Source organism: Micromonas commoda, chromosome 1, assembly GCF_000090985.2.
Source record: "Micromonas commoda chromosome 1, complete sequence".
Lineage (NCBI taxonomy): Eukaryota > Viridiplantae > Chlorophyta > Mamiellophyceae > Mamiellales > Mamiellaceae > Micromonas > Micromonas commoda.
This window is the reverse complement of record NC_013038.1, coordinates 2,037,403-2,053,059: the sequence shown is the minus strand read 5'-3', so window position 1 is coordinate 2,053,059 and position 15,657 is coordinate 2,037,403. Positions and strand designations below refer to the sequence as shown.

Sequence of the window (15,657 nt, the reverse complement as noted above, 5' to 3'; positions counted from 1 at the left end):
AACCCTAAACCCTAAACCCTAAACCCTAAACCCTAAACCCTAAACCCTAAACCCTAAACCCTAAACCCTAAACCCTAAACCCTAAACCCTAAACCCTAAACCCTAAACCCTAAACCCTAAACCCTAAACCCTAAACCCTAAACCCTAAACCCTAAACCCTAAACCCTAAACCCTAAACCCTAAACCCTAAACCCTAAACCCTAAACCCTAAACCCTAAACCCTAAACCCTAAACCCTAAACCCTAAACCCTAAACCCTAAACCCTAAACCCTAAACCCTAAACCCTAAACCCTAAACCCTAAACCCTAAACCCTAAACCCTAAACCCTAAACCCTAAACCCTAAACCCTAAACCCTAACCCAAAACCGCAGGGGTTTAAGAGGGGTTTGTTGAGGGTTCATCCGGTTTTTGACGACCGCTGTGGCATTGTTGATGTCGTGTTACGTACAATCTCCTATCGCGCGACATGCCTACGCTGAGAAGTGCAGCTATCACTCGTCCACCGTCATTTTTTTATCGCACGTACGTCGAGCCAATCCTGCACGGGAGGCGCTCTCGTATTTCATCGTTCGTTTGGTTCGTTTTCAAAGTGCGTCCAACTCGCGCGCCGCCGCTTGGGCCGCCGCGAGCCGAGCCGCGATGACGCGATGGGCGCTGCAGCTGACGTAATCGAGCGCGACGCGGTCGGAGGCGAAGTAACGAACGCTTGCTGGGTCCCCTCCGTGTTCCCCGCACACGCCAATCTTAACCTTGGTCTTGTCGCCTTTGGGCTTGGACTGGTCCTCCTGCCACTGCTCGTTCAGCTCGCGAACAGCCGCCCTGGCCATCATCGCGCAGTTCTCGATGAGCAAACCGACGCCGAGCTCGTCGATGCGTTCGAAGGGATCATTCGTCAGGATGCCGTTCTCGCGGTACGTCTTGAGAATCGGACCGACGTCGTCGCGGCTGAAGCCAAACGTCATCTGCGTGAGGTCGTTCGTGCCGAGACTCAGAAACTGAGCTCCCGCGCGGACGAGTTTGTCCGCCACGAGCGCCGCGCGAGGGGTCTCGACCATCACGCCAACTTCAAACGGCAAAGCCTCGACGCCGGCGAACACCTCGGCGTGGACGTCGCGGATGACGTTCGCCTGATGCGAAAACTCCGCCGCGGTGGCGACCAAGGGAACCATGATCTGAGGCTTGACCCGTATTCCCTTGTCCGCGCACGCCTTGGCCGCTTCGAAGATGGCGCGGCTTTGCATCGCAGTCACCGACGGGTGCTGAATACCGAGACGGCACCCGCGCATTCCCAGCATCGGGTTCGCCTCTCGCATCCTCTCGGCTCGAGCGAGGATCTTGCCGACGTCCTTCTCGCCCGCGTTTGAGGCCACGTCGCGGGCGACCCTGTCGAGCTCCTGGCTCTTTTTCGGGGGCAGAAACTCGTGCAACGGCGGGTCGAGCAGGCGTACGCACACGGACAAGCCCGCCATCGCCGTGAAGATACCCTCGAAATCCTCGCGCTGGAAAGGCAACATCCGGTCGCACGCCTCGGTCCTGGCCGCGTCGTCCGAGGCGAGCACCATCGAGCGCATCGCGCGAAGACGCTCGGGCGAGCTGAAAAACTGGTGCTCGGTGCGTACCAGCCCGATACCCTCGGCACCATTGGCGCGTGCGATGGCCGCGTCGGCTGGAGTGTCCGCGTTGGCGAGAACCTGGATGCGGCGGGTCTCGTCGGTCCATCGCATGACCCTCGCGAGGTCGCCGTTGTCGGCGATTGACGCGATCAGAGCTCTGGAGCCGCGAATCACTAAACCCCGGTCGCCGTCCAACGAGATGGCGTCGCCCTCTTTAAACTTTGCGTCGCAGCCCTGGAACCGCACCGTCTTGTCGCGTTCGTTGACGAACATGTCCCCGCAACCGACGACGCAGGGCTTACCCCAGCCGCGAGCCACCACCGCCGCGTGGCTCGTCATCCCGCCTCTCGCCGTGAGGATGCCGCAGCTCGCGTGCATGCCTCCGACGTCCTCGGCGCTCGTCTCGACCCTGATCAGAACGCAATCCACTCCTCGCTTCTTGGCGGCTTCGGCGTCGGCCGCGGTGAACACGATGGTTCCCACCGCGGCGCCGGGTGACGCGGGCAAACCTTTGGCGACGACGTCCGCGTCTCCAGCAAGGTCCCCGGGGTCGAACCTCGGCCGCAGCAGCTGGTCCAGGTGTCTCGGCTCGACCATGAGAACCGCGCGGGGAACGGTGATGAGCCCCTCGTCGACCATGTCGCAGGCGATCTTGACGGCGGCGGCGCCGATCCGCTTGCCCGAGCGGCACTGGAGGATCCAGAGCTTGTTGGACTCGACCGTGAACTCGATGTCCATGACGTCCCAGAAGTGGTTTTCCAGCCGGTCGCACCAGTCGACCAGAGTCTTGTGGCAGCGCGGGAACTGAACCGCGAGCTGATCGATGTTTTCCGGGGTTCGAATGCCCGCCACCACGTCTTCGCCCTGGGCGTTGACGAGGTACTCGCCGTAGAGCTTCTTCTCGCCGGTGGACGGGTCACGTGTGAAGAGGACTCCGGAGCAGGAGTCGTCGTCGCGGTTGCCGAAAACCATCGCCTGGACGTTAACGGCGGTGCCCTCGAGACCCGCGCAGTCCTTGTTGATCTCGCGGTACTTGACCGCCCGCGGGTTCTTCCACGACGCAAACACAGCCTCGATGGACTTCCTGAGCTGCGTCTCGGGGTCAGACGGAAAAGTTTTACCGCGATCAACGTACACCCGCTTGTATTTCTCGCAGAGCTCGCGGAGATCGTCAGCGGTGAGCTCGGCGTCGGTCGCGACGCCGCGAGCACGTTTCATCTCCGTCAGGGCGCTCTCGAAGTCCACGCGCGGGATCGATAACACGACGTCGCCGAACATGTCGAGCAGTCGGCGATACGCGTCGAGGCAAAACCTGCGCTCAGCCTCGGACGTCGTCGGCGAGGAGCAGAACCCTTCGACGATAACGTCGTTCAACCCGAGGTTCAGCACGGTGTCCATCATGCCGGGCATCGACACAGCCGCGCCGGAGCGGATGGAGAGGAGCAGCGGCAGCTCGCCGTCCTTGGAGGTCTTGGAGGATGAGCCGCGGGGGATCGGGCGGCGCATCTGCTTCTCGATGAACTTGACCCCCATCTCAACCTCCTTCATCACGGCCCCAGCCTTCTCCAGCAGCTGGCTGCCTTTGCCTTCCTTGTCAGCCTCGGCGTACAGTGCGCACAATTTAGTCGACAGCGTGAACCCCGCGGGTACGTCGAGGCCGACGCGGCTCATCTCCGCGAGGCCCGCGCCCTTACCACCGAGTTCTCGCTTCATGGTGCCGTCGCCGTCTGTGTCAGCCTTGGAGCCGAAGCGAAAGGCAAACTTGGCTATCGGACGGCGCTTCGCACTGGACCCCGCGCGGCCGCGCGCGGAGTCGCCGCGCTGCCACATGGGCATGCATCCGCCCCTGGGCTCGTTGGGCTGGTCGGCGGGAGGTCTCGACATCTTGCGCGGATGGATACGCGGAGCGAGTCGTGTTGACCGCTATGATGTGTGTCGGCAACCCTCCTTATCTTCTGCGACGAAGAGTCAAGTTGTCGGATCCGAGGGTTTTTCTTGAAGTGTTCGCGACGAACGCCGTTCGCGGGCCAAGCACACCCGGTCGACGCATGTCCGTGATGATATCGACAGCACCAGCCTCTGTTGCGAGCCTCGCCTTGACACGTGCGGACAGGCACGTGCGCGGCGCGTTCGCGCGTCCCGCGTATTTCCGAACCCGCAAGACCTCCAAGACCTCGCCCTCGGCCTACTCGGACGATAGCTCCCAGCAGGGAGCGAAGACTCAGACCATCACGACAGTCACCTCCAAGCACGAACTCGACGAGCTCGTCAAGACTGCGTCGAAGGAAGCGAAGATAACCGTCCTCGAGGTGGCCAAGCTTGGAAGCATCGGCAAGGAAGGAAAGCCCAGAAAGAGCACAGCGCAGGTTTCCACCAGCTTCCTGAGGGTAGCAACCGACTTCAAAGACAAAGCAGTCTTTGCCGCGCTTTACATGGACCACTCCGAGGCGACGAAATGTGCCGCGGAGTCGCTCAAGGTCCAAGAAGTACCCTGCGTCTTCATTTGGGACGATCAAGGTGAGCTGGCTTCCGAACTCGACACGGTTTCCGTCGACGCCGTGCACCACGCGGTGAGTCGCGTCCTCGGCGTCACGGACGACCGCGGGTGATGAATGACGGGCAAAAGTCTTTCAGGAGACGTTATGATAAACCCCCGGTGCGAGAGACTGCGCCGTTAAATCACCGAGTGGATGGTCGCCGCCGACCTCGGGTCGGGAGCGTAGCCGGGGAGATGTAATCCGACGTGATGAGTTGGCCGAAGTGATCAAACCCGTGTTTACACAGCTGGCTGGGGCTCTATTTATCACGCGTCAAATTACACGTACTAGCCGCTCGACGATATCCCACCCGCGGGCTCGCCGAACGTCCTCCGTATCCCATCCATGATGATCTGCGGCGCGTAGATCCGAGTGAACAGCCCGTTGGCCAGCAACCGTTTCTTCAACCCTTGATCGCGCCATACCACCCGTTTGTTGTAAAAGTCGCGCATCTCGTCCTCGTTCATCTCGTCCCACTTAACGTACAACACCCGGTCAAAGTCCAGGATGAAGCACTTCTTGAGACTCTCCTCATCCTTCTCGCACTCGCACCGGCCTTTCCTGGCTTTTATGTCGTCGAACGTGGTGTACGTGTAGTGCAACACCGCCGCCTCCGCCGCCCACGCCTCCGTCGGCGTCTTGTCGTAGTTGCTAAACCTGTGGGCTCCGTTGGACCGTAACCCGGGCGCGACCCGAGCAGCTGACTTGCCATTGGCGTACGTTAGGAAATAGTTCGGGTTGGCGCCCGTCACGGCTTTGTAGAACTGCATGTACGTTCGCTTGACGACGTGTTCGAAATTTCTTTTAAACAGCGTCACCTCGCGGAACGGGTCTCGCACGGCGTCCGTCTCGGGGCACGCTTCGTAGTTTGCGAAGACGACGTTGTCGATCGTCGGGTGAACCTCGCCGAGGAAAGTCTTCATGCTCAGGTGTTTCTCCCCGCCCGGCCACAGCAGCTCGTCCACGTCGATGTGCACGTGCCAGTCCAGTCCCTCGGCGAGCGCCTGAGCGATTGCGATTTCCATGTTGAGCGACTGTCGCACGAAGAGCTCGTTGTTGCACGGCTTCTCGAAGAAGTTGCCGAGCCAGTCCTCTTTCCACGCCCGCGACTTACCCCGTAACTCGTCCAGCTCCGCGCTGGGTTCCCACACCGTCACGCCCGGGAACGCGACCAGCCGCTCCACCGACTTTTTCCGCGCCGCCTTGCCCTCAACAAAGAGAAAGAAGTGTTCCACCCCCAGCAGCCTGTGGTACCTCATCCAGTCGAGGATCTTACCCGGGGAATCTGCGGTGGTCGTGCTGATCATCACCTTGAGCGTGTCGTGTTCCGCGCCCGTCTGCGTCGGCAGCGTCACATCCGACGATGCTCTGTTTCTAATCGCCGTAGACCGCGTCCCTCCGAGGATTAACGAGTCGTCCGATGCAAATTGGCCCACGGCCGCTCCCGCCTTTCGAGGTGCGTGCCCCCCGTGCGTCGCTCGATGCCTGTGCACGGACGGGTACTGGTCGTCGAGGTCGTCCTGCGGCACCCACCGCTTCGCCCACTCCCGGTTCTCTTTCTCGTGCTCCCTGGCGAACGACGTGAGCGCCCTTTCTCTCGCCTGCATCACGAGCAGGACGACGCAGAGAGCCGCGACGGAGACGACGAAGCAGCGGAAGACCGTCCGTCGCTTGGCGATCTCCCTGCGTGCCCCCATGACGTCCAGACGCGGGTCGCCCCGGCGCCAATCGTCACCGACCAGCCCTCGTGCGGCGGTACACTGATGGTGCGAGCAGCTCCGAAGCGCAGTCACCTGGGAAACAATAATTGTCTCAAAGTCCGAGTCTCGGAGGCGACAACTGACAGGAATTTCGCGGGGCGGGAGAAAGTGCGCACGTCACAGGCCACCACGCGCGCCATCGACGCGGTCAGGTTCAACACCCGACCCATCGATCCGCGCGAGGCAGTCTGGAAAGCGCCACGGGACGAACCCCGCACGGGAACTTACGCTCAAACGACGAGAGCCACTCGCGGCATCTGAGCTTTTGAAAGCGCCCCCCAGATCCCTGCGCTGTCCAGCAGATCAAGCCGGGCACCCACCAGGATGTCGTCCTCCAAGCGGCGCCGAGGGAACGCGGAGGATTCCGAGCGACCCGCCGTCGTCCCCGTCGCCGTGGAGGACGAACTCGAGGAGGAGGATGCCGAGCCGGAGGAGCTGATGTGCCCCATCACTCGCGTCCTGTTCCGAGATCCCGCGCTCGTCGTGGAGTCTGGGCAGACGTACGAGCGAAAAGCCATCAGGTCGCACTTCAGACAGGCTCGAGCCGCGCAACCAACGCGCGGCACGCCCATCACGGACCCGGTAACGCGCACGCCGCTGTACAACACGCGCACGGTCGTCAACTGGGTCGCGCGCAGGTGCGTCGAGGCGTGGCTCCAGCGCCATCCGCAAAGAACGCCGGAGGGTTGGGATTCGCGCGAGCTCGGCCCCGCCGGCGGGTTCAAGGGTGTTCGACCGGAAGATCTCGACGCGCTGCACAAGCTGGCGCGGATAGACTCCGACAAAATTCATCACTGGCCCTCCAAGGACTGCGTGCATCAGCAGGACGTTAGCGAGTGGGAAGGCGTGTCGTTTGAAGACGGCCGCGTCATGGAACTGGACCTCGAGAACAGCGGAGTGCACGGGGCCGTTCCCAAGGTTATCGGCGCGTTCACCGCGATGGAGACTTTGGACCTCCAGGGCAACTTGATCAGCAGCGTACCAAAGGAGATTGGCGCGTGCGTCTCTTTGAGAAGGCTCGTGCTGACGGGGAACATCCTGAAGACTCTCCCGAAGGCGATTGGACAGCTCGCGTCGCTGAAAACGTTGTTGATCTCCGAGAATGGGTTGAAGACGTTGCCCGCCGAGATTGGAAACTTGACGCAGCTGGAGCATCTCGACGTTAGCTGGAACAATTTAATCGCGGTGCCCGCCTCCATCGCACGGATCACCGACACTCTCAAGGCTCTCAACCTGCAGAGCAACAAACTGACGACAGTCCCGAAGGAATTTGGAAAGCTCGCGTCGCTCGAGTTTCTCAACCTGGCCGACAACGATATCCGCGACATTCCCATGGAGCTCGGCGACCTGGAATCGCTCGAAGAGATGGACCTCTCTGATAACGCTGGACTTACGAGCCTGCCGGAGTCTGTTTTGCTCCTCAAGTGGGAGGGTGCGAGCATAATCATCGACGAGTCCTGCGACGTCGGTTGCCACCCGAACGATTTCGAGGTGCTGCAAGCGCTGAGAAATCACTGGCCCCCGTTGAAAAAGCTCTGGGTTGATTCCAAGCCTCCGATGAAGTGGAGGGGTGTCACGATTTCGCGCGGAGACGTGAGCAAGCTCGACCTTAAGAAGATGAAACTCACCGGCGGCGTCCCGCCAATCATCGGGAAGCTTGGATGCGTCGCCTCCATCGACCTCTCCGGTAACGACCTCGCCTCCTTGCCCGCCGAAATCGGCAATTTGATTAGCCTCGCGGAGCTGCGCCTGAAGGACAACCCGAAGCTCAAGAAGATCCCGGGCATCCTGGAGCGCATGGGTGTGCGGATAGAGCAAGACAAGGGTGTCAAATTTCAGATGCCCAGGTTCAAGGTTGGAACCCGGGTGGAGTGCAACGTTCGGTTGGAATCGGGCGAATCGAGGTGGCTCAAGGGCCGGGTGCTTCAACTCTACTGGCGCGACTACTCGTGGCCGGAGGGTCAATTCGCGCCGTACCAGGTGCAGCTGGACGAGAGCATCCCGGGAAGCACTCACACGCCGTCGAACGCCAGAGCGACTAAGATCTTCGCGCCCGCGGACAACGACTGCTGCATCCGGTCGATGGCGACGGCGGCGAAGATGAGAAAAAACGACACCGGTCATCAAGACGCGCGACCGGGCGATTCCGAGCCCCTGGAGGCCATCCCGGTGGCGAATGCGCACAGTTACGCGGCTGACGGCGGCTCGGAGAGGGCCGATGAGCCGGTGCGGATTCGGATTCCCATGAATGATTTTGTCCCCGATCTTGGAAGTCTCTTTATGCGAGTCCAGCCCCGACTCTCTTAGTTTAACTACCGAACTGGGTGAAGAAGAAGGCGAAAGAGGCGAAAGAGTGGGAGTTAGCCTTGACGATTGGTAATGCGAATGTACGAAAGAACGTAAAACGTTTGTAATAAAGCGGCATGATGTGAACATCAGCGGTCCTTTCTCCTTGCTGCGACGGCACAACTGCCTGTTTTGATTGAGTTTACGATTCTCGGTCGATATCGATCATTTTTGAAAGTAATCGTCGGTCAACTTTCATGCTCCCAATCAAATCACCGATCAAAAGGTCTTGCTGTCACCGGTAAAGGTGTCGTCGTTGTCGTTGTTGATCCCGATGTTTGCCGAGACTTTTCTTGGACACGTTGACGACACTCATAGCGAGAGGCGCATGAGTGGCGGCGCGGAGGCGTGGCGGGCGGTGAAGCCCAGGCCTCCTCCCGGGGAGGGTGCCGCGGGGGTCGACACGCTGGATGCGACCGTCGATACCTCGGCGGCTAAGGGAAAGCGGGGGCGGACCTCGGATCCGCCCGGGAAGATTCGTGGCACCCCAGCCACCTTGTTGGCACCCCCCGATTTCACAAACGATGGGGTCGGCTCGTCGCCTGCGTCCGCGTCGTGGGAAGAGGGGGCAATGGAGGCGGAGCGGCTGTACCTCGATAACAAGCGGCGGCGTCTCGATGCGCCGACGGAGACCGAGGCGACGTCGCCCGAACGCCCGCCCGCGCCGAGGAATCTATCGTTCGCCTCCGGGGGAGGAGGGGGACTCGGAGGTCAACGCCGCTCGGAACCTCCTCCGCCCGCGCGGCCGACGCCCTCGCAGCGCGCGAAAGGTCCCGCGGCGAGGACGGCGCACAGCGCGCACACATCCTCGACCGCATCCGCGCGTCTTCCGACGACGCCGCCCGCGGTGACCGTCGAACTCGACTCTCTCGCGCTGCCAACCGCGCTCGTAGATTACCTCCGCGCGGAGAAGAAGATCTCGAGGCTCTACCCGTGGCAGGCTGAATGCCTCGCGATGCCCGGGGTGATGGCGCACACGCGCAACCTGGTGTACTGCGCACCCACGAGCGGCGGCAAGTCCCTCGTGTCCGACCTCCTCGTCGTCCGTCGCTTAATCGCCGGCGGCTGCGACGGCGGCGCGGCGATGGCGCTGATGGTCCTGCCGTTCGTGTCGCTCTGCCAGGAGCGATCGACGGAGCTGACTCGGATGCTCAAGCCGCTCGGGATCGAGGTGCGATCGTGTTTCGGCGGTCAACGCGGCGCCCTGCCCCCGCGGGGAGGCGCGGGGGGTCTCATCGTCGCCACCCCGGAGAAGGCTAACGATCTCGTCACCCGGCTCGTCGCGGAGGATCGGATTCACGAGCTGGCGTGCGTGGTGGTGGACGAGCTGCACATGGTCCAGGACGTCAGCCGCGGGAGCACCGTGGAGCTCATGTTGACCAAGTTGATGCACGCCGCGGCCGAGTCGTCATCAGACGGCGTTGACGCGAGTTCGTACGAGTATTCAGGGTCCCATCTAGAGGTTGGAGCCCGCGGCGCAGGCAAAGGCGAAGACGACGGTAAACCTCGCGAGAATGATATATACCTCGCGAGTCCGCTGAGCGGCGCGAGCTCCGAACGGGACCCCACGGGATCCGCCCCGTCGCCGCTGCAAGTCATCGGCATGAGCGCGACACTGCCCAACCTGGACGCGCTGGCCCGATGGCTCGGCGACGCGGCGCTGTTTGAGACTGACTTTCGACCCGTGCCCCTTCGTTCCCACGTCGTGGTCGGCGCTCGCGCGTACCCGGTGCCGGAGAGGGAAGCTATCGAGTTTCTCGACGCGCACGACGACCCGCTCGACGCGGGCGGCGCGAGGGATCTGTGCATAAACCCTTCGGCGTTGAACCACTCGGTGCCTTCCACGTCGTCTACGCCCGCCGATGCGGGTTGTACCGAGCTGGACGCGGTTGAGGCGTTGGCGAGCGAGACGGTGCGCCGGGGCGGAGGCGGCGTCATCGTCTTCTGCGCCGCCAGGTTTCAGTGCGAGCTCGTGGCCAGGGCGCTGTCGCAGAGGCTGCGGGTTCCCGGCGCGGATACGGAGACGAACGCACCGCTCGCGTCGCTCGTGCAGGACATCCGGAGGGTCACCGGGGACGAACCTACTGTACATCGGAGCGACTCATCAATGGTGAATCGGGGTGAATCTATGCAGATGAACAAGACGCTTGCGGATTGCGCGGCGGTGGGAGTGGCTTGGCACCACGCGGGACTCCACCCGGAGGCGCGAACGCTCGTCGAGCGGGGTTTCCGCGAGAACTCGATCCAGGTCATCTGCTGCACCACGACGATGGCCACCGGCGTGAACCTGCCAGCGTCCAGGGTCGTCATCCACGGCGCGTACCAGTACCGCAAGGGCAACAAAGGTCACGCGCTCATCGGATCCAGGGACCTTCAGCAGATGGTGGGTCGCGCCGGCAGGGCCGGGTTCGCGACGCTGGGCGAGGCGTTCGTCATCGCGCCCAAGCCGAACGAGATTGACTGGCGCTCGATCATGGTGGGACCCTCAAACGGCGCTCAAACGAGGGATCGGGCGGCGGTGGCGAGGGAACTCGGTCGAAGGCTCGTATCCTCCGGCGACGCGTTGAGCTCTAGGATCGCCAAGGAGGGTATGCGACGCGTGATGCTCGACGCCGTGGCGTGCGGCTTGGCCAACACCCCGCGGGAGATTCGTCGATACGTCGCTCGGACGCTGCTCGCGGCGTTGAACGATTTTCAGGACGTGGTGGCGGCGGACGCGACGGCGGCGCTGGCGTGGCTGGCACACGGCGGGTTCACGGTTTGGGACCAACACGCGTTCAGATGGGAGCCCACCGCGTTGGGTCGCGCCGCCGCCGCCGCGCACCTCACCCCGGACGCGGCGGTTCGCGTGGTGAACGACGTGAAACTCGCGAGGCGCAGGCTCATACTGGAGTCTGACCTGCACTTACTCTTCCTCTGCGTCGAACCCGAGCCGCCCGTCTGTGTAGGACGGGACGCCACCCAAGGGGGGCCGAATGAGACCAACAAGGGCGCAACAAACAGGCCGCGAACGCCGGAGACGTGCTCGCTCGACGAGGTGAGTTTCATTAAAATTTACGAGAGCCTCAGCGAGCACGAGAGTCGCGTGGCCAACGCCGTGGGCATCAAAGCCGATTACGTCGAAGGCAGGCTGAGGCTGGGGCGAAAAGACGTCACGCCGGAGCACGGGAATCAGCGCCGCGTGTGCCTCCGGTTTCTCCACGCGCTGGCTCTGAAGGATTTGGTGTCTGAAGTTGACCACGCCACCATCGTCGCGTCGTTTGGACTCAAGACGAGCGCCAGGCTGCTTTCGCTGCAGGAGAGCGCGGGTAGGTACGCGGGGCAGGTTGCGTCGGTGTGCGGACCCATGGGCTGGGGCGACATGGAGGTGCTGGTCGCCAGGCTTCAGGACAGGATCACCGCGGGCGCCAGGGAGGAGATACTGTGCCTCACGCACATACCGCAAATCGGCGCGTCGCGAGCGAGGACGCTGTATAACCACGGCGTACGAACCCCCGAGGCGATCGCCGCGCTGAGCCGCGAGGACCTCGTGAAGATTCTTCGCTCCAGGGGTCCGTTCGAACGCGCGCCGGGCAGGGCCGCCGACGCCATCCTTCGCGGCGCGAGACAGCTGTGCGAGGAGCAGCGAAGGGCGACGAGGGAGGAGAGCGAGGCTAAGCTCCGAGAGCTCGAGAATCTCGCGCCCATCGAGAGTTTTGATGCAGACAAGGAAAACGCCGGGGAGAAATCTCTCATCGGAGCCGACGGTGAAGCTTTAACTACCGACGGTGAACCGATGACAGAGGAGGGCGATTCGAGTCTCGACGTGGACGCATCAAGGGGCTGCGTGGTGGTCCGGCGTCCTCGAGCGTTGGCGTCGCTGTTGGACCGGTGGCGGAAAGAGAGTCACTACGCCTTCGTGTTCCAGCCCGGGAAGGGGGCGGCGGAGGAAGGGCACGCGTCGGACGCGTCGCCCCCGGACGGCATCGCGCTCTGCTTCGCGTCCAACCCGCTCGCGACGTTTTACGTCCCCGTCGTGCACGGTGTGTGTACAGCTGCGTCACAACAACCGCTCGGGAACGCGACGACGACAAATGTTGAAACGCCACACTCCTTGTGTGCGGAGAAGGAAGGGCACCAACCGCGCGGGTGGCCGTGGAGCGTCGTGCGCGATGTGCTGAGGGAGACGACGGGCGCGAGGAAGGCGACGGTGGATCTCAAGCCTCAGCTCCGCGCGATGGGCGCCGCGGACCGAGCGGCGGCGAATCCTTCGTTATTATCCACGGCGGCTTTGTCTTTCGGGAATCGCCTAAACTCGATTGGCGTCGTCGGAGGCGAGGTCGTGGACGTTCGCGTCGCGGGCTGGCTCCTCCGCCCGGACGCCGCCGATCTCGCCTGCGCCGTGACCGTCGGTTGGGCGAAAATCGGCGAGGAGCTCACCAAGAATTCATCCTCCGTCAAGAAGAGCCTGGCGGAGACGATTCTGAGATTTTACCACGGATTTTCCGACGGCGTGGACGCGGCTTCGGTTCGCGCAGCCGCGAGGTGGACCCTCGGCCGGACGCGCACGAGCCGATCGCACGCGTCCGCCGCGTCCGCCGCCCTGACCGCCGCCGCGTGCCTCGCCGCTGACGTCGCCGCGATCGTTCCGCGGTTCGGGTCGGTTAATGTTTTGGTTAATCCAAAAACCAAAAACCAAAACGTTTCTTCAGACGCGAAACTCGGCGACGTGCTGAGGGACGCGGAGATGCGACTGGTCCCCGCGCTGGCCCAGATGGAGGCGACCGGCGTGGCGTTCGACCCGAGCGTCCTGTGCAGGCAGATGAGGCAGGCGAACCGGCGGCTGCGCGAGATTGAGCGCGAGGCTGACGCGTTGGTATCGAAGCAGGTTCCCGGCGCCGAGCCCGCGTTCAGTTTGGCGTCGTCGGCGGACGTCGCGAGGGTGCTCTTTGAAAATCTCAAATTACCGCCGCCGCCGTGCGCCGTGGTGCAGTGCGGGAACGGTCGTCGACGTCTTCGCGCCAACGCGGAGGTTCTCGCGGCGCTCAAGGACCAGAGCGACCTGCCGGCGCTGGTGCTGGAGCACAGGACGCTGTCGAGGTGCGTGGCGATGGCTGACGAGATGGTGGAGCTCGCGTTGGGGGGCGCGCGGCGCGACGAAGGAAACTCTTCGCGAGGGAAAATCACGAGACTTCGCGGCGCCATCCACCAGACAAACACGGAAACCGGTCGGCTCGCCATGGAGGAACCTAACCTGCAGACGGTGCCCAAGCCGAGGACGTTTCGCATGGCTGACGCGTACGACGGAAGACCGGGGATAATCGCACCGGAGGGCTCCGCTAAAGCGCACAAAACGCGCGAGCCGAGCCCCGGCACCGAGGTTGGATCCGAGGAGACGCTCTCCGTTCGAAACGCGTTCGTCGCGCCCCCCGGCGCCGTCCTCCTCTCCGCGGATTACCGCCAGCTGGAGCTCAGGGTGATGGCGCACATGTCCGGCGACGAGGGTTTGGTGCGGGCGTTTAACCACGAGGGCGCGCCGCCGCACCACCCAGACGCGGATCCGTTTAGGTTCCTCGCGTCGCGATGGCGGGGCGTCGAGGTGGGAAAGGTGTCCGACGCCGACAGAGCCGTGGCTAAGCAGGTGAGTGATGGGCAGTCGCCCGATTTCCCAGTCACCCGATATTATTCCCACTTTCTTTCCACCACCCGAACTAAAACGAAAAGAAAAGGGACTGACGACCAGTCGCCCCCTCCCAAAAACAATGGCAGCTCGCGTACGGCGTGCTGTACGGCTCCGGGCCAGCTCGGTTCGCGCAGGAGATGGGCGTGACCGAGTCCGAGGCGCGGGTTCAGATCGAGGCGTTCAAAGCGTCCGTCCCCGGCGTGGAGAGGTGGCGGAAGAAATTGATCGAGACGGCATCGCGAGCGTCGCCGCCGAGCGTGGAGACGATTTGCGGCCGGCGAAGAATTCTTTCGTCGCTGGCACCCGACGCGGCTTTGACCGCCACTGGATGCGAGGATGCGAAACGGCGGTTCAGGTTGGACAGGAGCGCAGACGAGCGGCGGGCGGTGAACACGGCGTGTCAGGGGTCCGCCGCGGACGTGGTGAAGCGCGCCATGATTGCGGTGTTCGACGAGCTGGACCCTTCGCTCGCGACGCCCGTGCTCCAGATTCACGACGAGCTCCTGTTCGAGGTTGACGCGTCGCGGGTGGTCGAGGCGGCGAGGGCGGTTCGAGCCATCATGGAACGCGCGGGTGATGAGTTTGGGTTCACCGTGCCACTGCCGGTCAAGGTGAGCGCGGGTGCAAACTGGGGCGACCTCGTGGAGCTGGTGGAGGTTCTCTGAGGGAAAATTAAATTTTTAGGTAGTCTATTTTTTCTCCTCTGGCCGATGAGATGTACGTGGTGAATCCTCTTCGTATCTTCGTCCGGCTGTTCACTTGCCGAGCGCCTCCTTGAGCGCATATGCGCCGATGCCCAGGTTGGTGGCGATGTTCAGCGCGCGCATCGCGGGCTTGACGTCATTCTTCATGGTGATGTTCGTGGCGAAGAAGCCGGCGTTGATGAACGACGTCGCGGCGAGGGCGCCGTTGAGCTTCTTCTTGTCCTCCGCGCCGCACGCCTTGTCCGCGAGCACGGCGGCGGTGCACGCGACGATGCCCGTGGTGCCCATGAAACGCCACTGAGAAGCGCGGCGTCGAGAGTGTGTTCAATTAGTATCAAAGAAGACGTGTGACACGAGTCGGGAAAAAGATGGCGCCGCGGTTGGTTCCGTGATGCGTCGGAAGGGAGGCATTGGGACGTACCGCGACTTCGGCTTCTTCGTTGACCTTGCCCTTGCCCGTGCGGTATTCGTCGGTGCAGAAGATCTGCAGGGTCTGCTCGCGCGGGAGCGTGAGGCAAGACGCGAAGTTGCCTATGACGCGCGGGAGGGAAAAGGATATCGCGTCAGCGATCGTCTTTGTTGACGACGAGTTGATTCCCCCGCGCCGTGCACCTCGACCGTGGATGGCGTTCGAACGCGTGGATGGGAAGATGTCGACGTACCGCCGTTGGCGAGGGCGAACGCTTGAGCGGGGGAGACCGGCATTTTTTAGGAAGGAGGTGCGTTGAAGTGAGCGGTGCGTGAGTACTTATGAGTGATGAGAGGTCAGATCTCCCGACCCCCCCGAATAACGTTATGAGTATTGATTCCCTTTTTGGCGGTTTTTCCTGGCGGTTTCGTGGCAGTTTTGTCCCCCACGCAAATCGAGCCCCCGAAAATGCCGGCCCGAACCGTTAAATAAATCGATTTTATGCCGATCCCAACGCCAGCTGGATTTGGAACAACCAATGAAATGTCCTGAAATCATCACTCGTGGAATGCTGACGAGGAAGTTTCGCGAAAAGGCGCGCGAACCCGAGCGGGGGCTCTTCGCGC

General features: G+C 62.5%; 6 protein-coding genes across 6 annotated transcripts; 3 read left to right on the top strand and 3 right to left on the bottom strand.

The window, feature by feature from the left end:
• Positions 1-584: 584 nt before the first annotated feature.
• PPDK (hypothetical protein) lies at positions 585-3,326 on the bottom strand (the record flags this gene model as incomplete). The annotated part of the gene is made up of 1 exon (XM_002507356.1): positions 585-3,326. One exon carries the CDS (start codon positions 3,324-3,326, stop codon positions 585-587), a length of 2,742 nt encoding a protein of 913 aa, XP_002507402.1.
• Positions 3,327-3,661: 335 nt separating this feature from the next.
• On the top strand, positions 3,662-4,222 carry MICPUN_55622 (predicted protein; the record flags this gene model as incomplete). The annotated part of the gene is made up of 1 exon (XM_002507735.1): positions 3,662-4,222. One exon carries the CDS (start codon positions 3,662-3,664, stop codon positions 4,220-4,222), a length of 561 nt encoding a protein of 186 aa, XP_002507781.1.
• Positions 4,223-4,476: 254 nt separating this feature from the next.
• Positions 4,477-5,463, bottom strand: MICPUN_67842 (predicted protein; the record flags this gene model as incomplete). The annotated part of the gene is made up of 1 exon (XM_002507355.1): positions 4,477-5,463. A coding segment is annotated over one exon (987 nt), but the record flags the coding sequence as incomplete, so codon positions are not given.
• Positions 5,464-6,825: 1,362 nt separating this feature from the next.
• Positions 6,826-7,326, top strand: MICPUN_71845 (predicted protein; the record flags this gene model as incomplete). Its single annotated transcript, XM_002507734.1, has 1 exon — positions 6,826-7,326. A coding segment is annotated over one exon (501 nt), but the record flags the coding sequence as incomplete, so codon positions are not given.
• Positions 7,327-8,530: 1,204 nt separating this feature from the next.
• On the top strand, positions 8,531-14,649 carry MICPUN_113588 (hypothetical protein; the record flags this gene model as incomplete). The annotated part of the gene is made up of 2 exons (XM_002507733.1): positions 8,531-13,876; positions 14,005-14,649. The coding sequence occupies 2 exons, from the start codon at positions 8,531-8,533 to the stop codon at positions 14,581-14,583; spliced, it is 5,925 nt and encodes a 1,974-aa protein (XP_002507779.1). The 3' UTR covers positions 14,584-14,649.
• MICPUN_55618 (hypothetical protein) lies at positions 14,567-15,341 on the bottom strand. Its single transcript, XM_002507354.1, has 3 exons — positions 15,285-15,341; positions 15,044-15,153; positions 14,567-14,919 (listed from the first exon to the last, which is right to left on the bottom strand). The coding sequence occupies exons 1-3, from the start codon at positions 15,325-15,327 to the stop codon at positions 14,674-14,676; spliced, it is 399 nt and encodes a 132-aa protein (XP_002507400.1). The 5' UTR covers positions 15,328-15,341; the 3' UTR covers positions 14,567-14,673.
• Between the last annotated feature and the right edge of the window lie 316 nt (positions 15,342-15,657).